Here is a 7551-nt window from a genome sequence, read left to right on the forward strand (position 1 = left end):
GAAGAGCTGCCAGATGGGGTAGGTGGGGGGGGAGGGAAGAGAGGGGGACCTGAGAGGAACCAGGCCACAGATGACAGGCTCCCAACACAGTGCAGTCACTGGGGGGAGGTGGGTATGCCCAAAGGTGAACATGGTGGTGACAGGAATTCTTTTTTTTTTTCAAGATTTATTTATTTACTTACTTATTCTGTGTACAGTAGTCTGTACTGCACGTACACCTGCAGGCCAGAAGGGGGCAGCAGATCTCCATTATAGATGGTTTTGAGCCACCAAGTGGTTGCTGAACTCAGGAATTGAACTCAGGACCTTTGGAAGAGCCAGCCAGTGCTCTTAACTTCTGAGACATCTCTCCAGCTTGGTGACAGGAATTCTAAGAGCAGACAAAGGCAGGGTGGCTTAGGGAGGCTAAGGAGTAGGTGTCACCATTCTAAGGCTTAGAACTGAGGGGTCAGAGGAGGCAAGGGGGATGGAGGGACAACAGTGGAGGTGTGACCCAGGAGCCAGGGACAGCATACTGGAGCCCAGTGTGGTCATAGCTATCCTAAGCAGCAAGTAGCTAGTACTCATGAACAATGTAACAGCGGCTTCTGGGCTCTGTGCCAGACCCTGGGCTAAGGTCTGACTCAGGGCTTACCAGAACTCTAAAAGTGCCAGGCGGTGGTGGCACACTCCTTTACCAGAGATCTGATGCCCTCTTCCGGCCTCCACAGGCAGCAGACATGTAGATAGTGCACAGACATATAGACAGTAAAACACCCATAAAGAAAAAGAAAAAAAAATAAATCTTTTTAAAGTTAAAAAAAAAAAAATGAAAGAAAGAAAAGACATAGCTGGATGGTGGTGGTGAATGGCTTTAATCCCAGCATCAGGGAGGCAGAGGTAGGCAGATCTCTGAGTTCAAGGCTAGCCTGGTCTACACAGCTAGTTCCAGGTCAGCCAGGGCCATACAGAGAATGAAAACCATGTTTTGAAAAACCGGGGGTGGGGGATGGGGGATGGGGGGGAGGGAAGACAAGATTTTACCATATAGCCTAGGCTGGCCTTGAACTCAAGATAGTCCTGTCCTAGCATCTTGGGAGTTGAGATTACAGGCTTGCAGCACAGCTCAAACCCTATTCTTTTAAGAGCTCAAGGGTGTGTTACTAAGGGGTCGCCAGGAGGCCCAGTCAGAAGGGCTACTTCTTGAGCCTGAGGGAGCCTGTGGATGAAGGTCACCTGGTGCTTCATCAGGCTGTGGGCAAGAGAATGGCCTCTCTGACTTACCCACCCACCCACAAACTGTCTCTTTGCAGATTCACATCCACAATGCAGTGCTGGCAGGCGGTGTGGCTGTGGGCACCCCATGCCCCCTGATTACTCATCCGTGGATTGCCATGGTGCTGGGCCTCACAGCTGGGTTGATCTCCGCCGCGGGAGCCAAGTGCCAGCCGGTAATGAACTGGAAAGCTACCGCCCTCTGCTTTGCTTCAGTCTCGTGGGATCTGGGTACCTGGATGGGTCATGGGTTCATGAAGCAGGTATTGACACTTTCTTAGGGCAGATACAAAGCCGGGATGTGTGAGTGAGTAAGCAGGTGGGGACAGTCAGGGGAAGACACCTGTGTCGGTGTGGCTTCCAAGAAGCCTTTGTATCAGGTAAAGCTTTATGGTACAAGCTGAGCATGCCCAGAGGCATTTTTTAAAATAAAGTATCTATCTATCTATCTATCTATCTATCTATCTATCCATCCATCCATTGTTCTACCTTTATGTGTGTCTGCTGGTCAGAAAAGGGCACCAGATCTCATTATAGATGGTTGTGAGCCACCATGTGGTTGCTGGGAGTTGAACTCAGGACCTCTGGAAGAGCAGCCAGTGCTCTTATCTTCTGAGCCATTTCTCCAGCCCACCCAGAGGCATTTCTGTCCATCATTTTAATCCTTAAAAAAAAAATTAAATTGCAGCCAGCTGGTGGTGTCAAATACTTTTAATCTTAGAACTTGGGAGGCAGAGGCAGGTGGATCTCTGAATCCCAGGCTAGCCTGGTCTACACAGTGAGTTCCAGGACAGCGAGCGGTACTCTGTTTATTTGAAAAACCCTGTCTCAAATAAACAAAATTAAATTGCATTTATTTATTTGTTTGTTTGTTCAGTTATTTGCTTGTTTGTTTGTTGTAAGTACTGTCATGCCAGGTTCAGAGATCTGAGACCATCAGAGACCACCAGGAGACGACTCCATGCAATAGCAAGAGAGCTTTATTACGAGAGTGATCGAACTCAGGACCCAACTCTCACTGATGCAGCAGTAGAGAAGTGGGACCCTGAGCCCTGAGTGAACAGGATTTTTAAAGGGAAAGTCTGTGATCAGGGGGTCTCCATGGCAGCAAGCAAGGGGGCACAAGCCTTGGCGTTACAGAATTGGGTGAAGTTTAGCAGGGCAGGGTGACCTTCTCTGAGGCACACAATCACAATGGCTAAGGCATGTAATCACAATGGGTAAAGCATATAATCACAATGGCTATTCTTCTAAAACATATCTGAAATATTGGGGAGAATTTTCCCACCTGATTATTGCCAGGGAGTTTGTCTCTGTTTTCTATGAAGCATTTATTCTGTTATATTTCCTAGGGGGTGTTGCTAGGAGAGTTAACTTTGTTCTCTGCCGGGCGTACATTCTGTGATATTTCCTGGTGCCTGAATTCAGCTCCCAGTCAAGATCTTTATTTCAAAATGGAGTTATACCCAGGCTCACTTAAACTCTTCAGCACCAGTAGAAGTCAGAGGACAGCTTGCATAAGTCTGTTCTCACCTTCCACCAGATGGGTCCCGGGAATTGAACTCAGGTCATCCAGTTTGGCAGCAAGCGTCTTTCCCACTGTGCCATCTCCCACAGGTTTTTGAAGTCTGACTTCGGATGAGGGATTTCAACTCAAAGAAGAATTTATCAGGTGTTCGATTTGATCAAAGCTAGGCCTGACTGCTTTTCATCTGCAGTGGGAACAAATCCTCTTCTCTCTTTCGACTTTGAAACCCTGAGTTGCAAGCAGCTGTTACACCAGCAGAGAATGGTTCCTCGGGTGACACATTCCCATTGGGCTCAAGTCCTGTCTTCGTTTTGTTTTTTGTTTTTTTGTTTTTGTTTTTTTTTTTAATCTCAGTGATAAAGACCAAAAGCAACTTGAGGGGAAAAGGGTTCATTTCCTCTTACAGTTGGTAGTCTGTCAGTCATTTAGACAAGTTAGGGCAGGGACATGGAGGCAAGAAATGATGTGGAGACGTAGTGAAGCTTGCTGGCTTGCTCCCATGGCTTACTCAACCTGCTTTCTTATAGAACCCAGAACCAAGAGAGGTGGTGCCCTATTTGAGAGGTCCCACAGGGAGCTGGGCCCTCTCACTTTAATCATCAGTCAAGGGGTTGGAGAGATGGCTCAGTGATTAAGAGCACTGTCTGCTCTTCCAGAGGTGCTGAGTTCAATTCCCAGCAACCACATGGTGGCTCCCAACCATCTATAATGTAATGCTGTCTTCTGGCATGCAAGTGACCTACAGATAGAACACTCATACATAAAATAAATGAAATACATACATAAAGTAAATAAATAATTCTTTTAAAAAACCCATCAAATAAATAAATAGATAGATAGATAGATAGATAGATAAATAAATAAATAGATTTAAAAAGTCATCAATCAAGAAAATGACCCCAGAGGCATTTTCTTTTTCCTTTTTCTTTTTTTTAAGTTTTATTTATTTATTAAATATATAATGTTCTCCATGTGGTGGCTGGGAATTGAACTCAGGACCTCTGGAAGGGCAAACCTGTGCTCCTAACCTCTGAGCTATCTCTCCAGCCCTCAGAGGCATTTTCTTAACTGAGGTTCCCTCTTCCTAAAGGACTCTAGCTTGTGTCAACTTGACATAAAACTAGTCAGCACAAGCCCCTTGATGTCTCGGTGCCTCAGTCCCCTTGACTCTTTCACCACAGCAGGGTGGCCCTGTCACTTTGAAGATGACTCATTTGTTTATTAGTTCATCCATTCAGTCATTCACCACACATCCTCCAGTCCTCGTTCTGCTTCCTATAAACACAACACACCGACAAACACCAGAAGAGCACCTAAGCTAGCCGAGGTCAGGTCAGAGTGGAAAAGCCAATACTTCCAGACGGGAGCTCGTCCTAGGTGAGCAGTAGACAGTCAGGAGGATTAGCCAGGCAAAGAGGGAAACGGGCTCCAGGCAGGGACAGGGCCTTCAAATGCTCCGTGAGAAGTGTGGCCCCTCCGAGGTACAGAAAGGTACGACCATGGCAGAACGTTTGGGTTAGCCAGGACCTTGGTGAGACCAGCACCTCAAGAGGTGAGAAGTGCGGGCCATATCTCCTGGAATAACCAGGGCTCTGGATGTTCGCTCTGGAGACAGTGGAGGCCGCAAGGACAGAAGGAACCTAAGGCAATGTCCTGTCTCCTCAGGCCTGCTGAGGGCAGAAGTGGAGGGAGTGTGAGGACAGAGTGGAAACAGCTGGATGCTGTCATGACCAAATGCCACCAAGAAGCTACTTGAGGATGGGGGAAGCGGGGCATCATGGTTTGCAGGGATGCCGTCCATCATGGTGGCAAAAGCATGGCCACCGGGCAGCTCTCTGGCAGCAGGAGGGGGTAGCAGCTGCCCGCTCACATTTCAGTGGACCATGAAGTTGGGAGCTTGGAATCCATGAGACCCTGTAAGACCTGGGGTCTCACAGCTCAGGAGTTCAAGATTGCACCCTTCCCAGAAACTCCCCCAGACCAAGACTCGTTGCAAAAGCAAGAGGTTTATTAACCATTGCGCAATGGGGTCACCCCTGCCGGTCAGCAAAGAGTGGCACCGGGAGACAAAGGCCTTTAGGTTTTTTAAAGAAAAATTGCGGGAGATTTGAAGTTGCAGTCTTGGCAATTTAGGATTGGATGAGGAAGCTATAAAGTAAGATAATTGGTTAGTCTTAGGTGCTCAAGCTTGGCCAGTCCTGCCAAGTGTGGATGCAGCTGCAATTGAAGGTGGGGGTGGTTAGCTCATCCTTGAAGATTAGGGGCTGTGGACTTTTGGCTGGAGGTCAAAAGCTACTCAGAAGAAGTCTGGGTTCGTTGCTAAGAAACACTATCTCAAAGACAACGGTCTGGTCCTTCTTTTTGCTGAGTGAAGGTCATTGCTTGCTTGCCCTTTTTTTTTTTTCTGTCCTCACAGATAGGGTCACATTCCTCCATTCTCTGGAAAGGTACTAAGAGGCTTTAGCTTAACTTGAACCTAAAACTCAAAACTATAGGCTTTAGAAGACATACAGGTTGCAAAGTTAGTCTAACCCTTTCGATACCAACAGGGCATGTTTGGGTGAGCCTCCAGGTCTGCTCTGCCTGTTGGGCCTGATGTCAAAGAGGGTTGGTCTACTTACAAAGCTGTTTCTGTCCCAGGTGTGTTTGAGCCACGTGCTGCCGGACCCTAACCCCAGTGGGGTCCACTACACCTTCGGCTTGCCAGGTCTGCTCGGAGGTGTCACCTACTTCCTGCTGAGAGAAACTACGTACAGAAGCTCTGAGTACGTGTGCATTGCTTGTGTTGCTTGGCATAGCCCCTTAACCTCGTCCAGCTTGGGAGGAAATGTACTCAGAGCCAGTTTATTCAGAAAGTCTACCCCAGCCCCCAGGCCAGACAGGGTTTCTCTGTGTAGCCCTGGCTGTCCTGGAACTCTCTCTGTAGACCAGGCTGGCCTTGAGCTCAGAGATCCACCTGCCCCTGCCTCCCTGGTGCTAGTGTTATTCCCAGTTCATGAGACCACCAAAGACTATTAGGAATTGACTCCACTGTAAATACATGAGGGTTTATTGTGTATGTGTTCGAACACGGGACCTGCAGCCCGATACCTGAGTGATCTCTCTGCTTTGTCCATTCTAGGTTTGCTACGGGGATGGTCCTTGAAATTGGGGCTCTCAGCTTTGCTATGGCGATGGGGATGGTGGCCGGACTCCTAACAGGTCAGTACACTTTCATGCCCTGGAGTGTGCTCCATACATGTGTGCACGCCAGGCCCCGTCCTCCGGAACTCAGTCCCCTCAGCTTCAGCTCCGTAAAGCAGACTGTGCAAATGATGATTTTAAAAGCCTGTAATCCCAGCAGTCAGCGAGGCAGAGGCGTCGGATCTCTGTGAGTTCAAGGCCAGCCTGGTCTATAGAGTGAGTCCAGGACAGCCAAGCCAACTCTGTCTCAAAAAAATTTTTTTCCATTTTATTTTACGTGTATGGGTGTTTTGCCTGCATGTATGTCTATGTAATGTCTGTGTCAGTATAGATCTGTGTTAGTCTGTCGAGACCAGAAGAGGGAGACAGATCCTCCTGGAATGGACACTCTGGTTAGCAAATGCACTGGTCACTACGCATCAACATCAGCACAGGAAGTCACATCCCCTCCGTACTTTTGTTTTTCTGATACAGTGCCTCACTCCAGTCAGTAGCCCAGGCTGGTCTGAACTCTCTACCCCCCTTCCCCAGCATGCTGAATGTTGGGATTACAAGTGCCTCCATGCCATGCTTTCTGGGGAGCTTTATGTTTTGCTGGAGAAAAAGTGATTTTTTTTTTTTTGCTGTGAGAGTGAGGACCAGTCTGCTTTCCTTTGACTTATTGCACTTGGTATCAGGGAACTGGTGGTTAAAAGCAAGCTAGAGGGCCGAAGAGCTGGCTCAGCAGATGAGAGCACTGGCTCCTCTTGCAGAGGACCCAGGTTCTGTTCCCAGCACCCCACATGGTGCTCACAACCATTTGTAACTCCAGGTCCAGAGATCCAACTGCCCTCTTCTGACCTCCGTGGGTGGGTGGCAGGGGTGCGGTTCTCTTGTGCTTGAAATGTATCCACCATCCCTCCTCATCTTCTTATTTCTTTCCTTCCTTCTTCTTTCCCTCCCTCTCTTCCATCCTGGGTTTCACTATGAAGAGGATCATTGGTGATCCTCTTGTCTCTGCCTCCTGAGTGCTGGGGTTAAGGTGTGTGCCGCCAGGTACTGTTAGAGGTGTGAAAAAAGGTCACTGGTTGGAAGCTAAGGTACCTAGACAGGTCATCAGCATGAAGAGTGTTTCCAGGAATCCCCAGGTGCACACTGCGGGGCTTCTTAAGGGGAAGGGTTGGGCCTGTAATCTCCCTGAGGGCAGTGACACTCCTTAGAGTCTGAAAACCCCAGATCAGGTGGAGAGGAGGGAGCCCAGGTGAGGAAGGGACTCTGTCATTTTAGCCCTGAGCTCTGAGCTCAGGGGATATCAGGTGATGCAACTTGGAGCTTAACAGCAGGTCCAACACGCATGGTTCCCTAGGAGGGGGTCTACAGAATGAAGGAAGCTACCAGAGTAGGCTGAGTTTCCGTTTATCTGTCTCAAAACTATGGGGAGAGGGATTTCTGTTGAGATAGTGTCATTTACATAGAATATTTCAGTGATCTCTCTTCGTTTTCTTTTTTCTCTTTCTCTCTCTCTTTCTTTCTCATTTTCTTTTTCTCTCTCTTTCTCTCTCCTTCCTTCCTTCCTTCCTTCCTTCCTTCCTTCCTTCCTTCCTTCC

At 48.2% G+C, this 7551-nt stretch overlaps 1 protein-coding gene across 1 annotated transcript in view; it reads left to right on the plus strand.

Moving 5' to 3' along the window:
* LOC129679523 (blood group Rh(D) polypeptide-like) overlaps nt 1-7551 on the plus strand; it is a 31687-nt gene that overhangs the window by 21846 nt on the left and 2290 nt on the right. The window contains exons 6-8 of the mRNA XM_055610723.1: nt 1293-1430; nt 5423-5547; nt 5904-5983. Of these exons, the coding sequence (XP_055466698.1) occupies nt 1293-1430; nt 5423-5547; nt 5904-5983 (343 nt within the window). The remainder of the gene's footprint in view (nt 1-1292; nt 1431-5422; nt 5548-5903; nt 5984-7551) is intronic.

The sequence above is a fragment of the Psammomys obesus genome, unplaced genomic scaffold, assembly GCF_907164565.1.
Source record: "Psammomys obesus unplaced genomic scaffold, mPsaObe1.curated_primary_1811, whole genome shotgun sequence".
In the NCBI taxonomy this organism is placed as follows: Eukaryota; Metazoa; Chordata; class Mammalia; order Rodentia; family Muridae; genus Psammomys; species Psammomys obesus.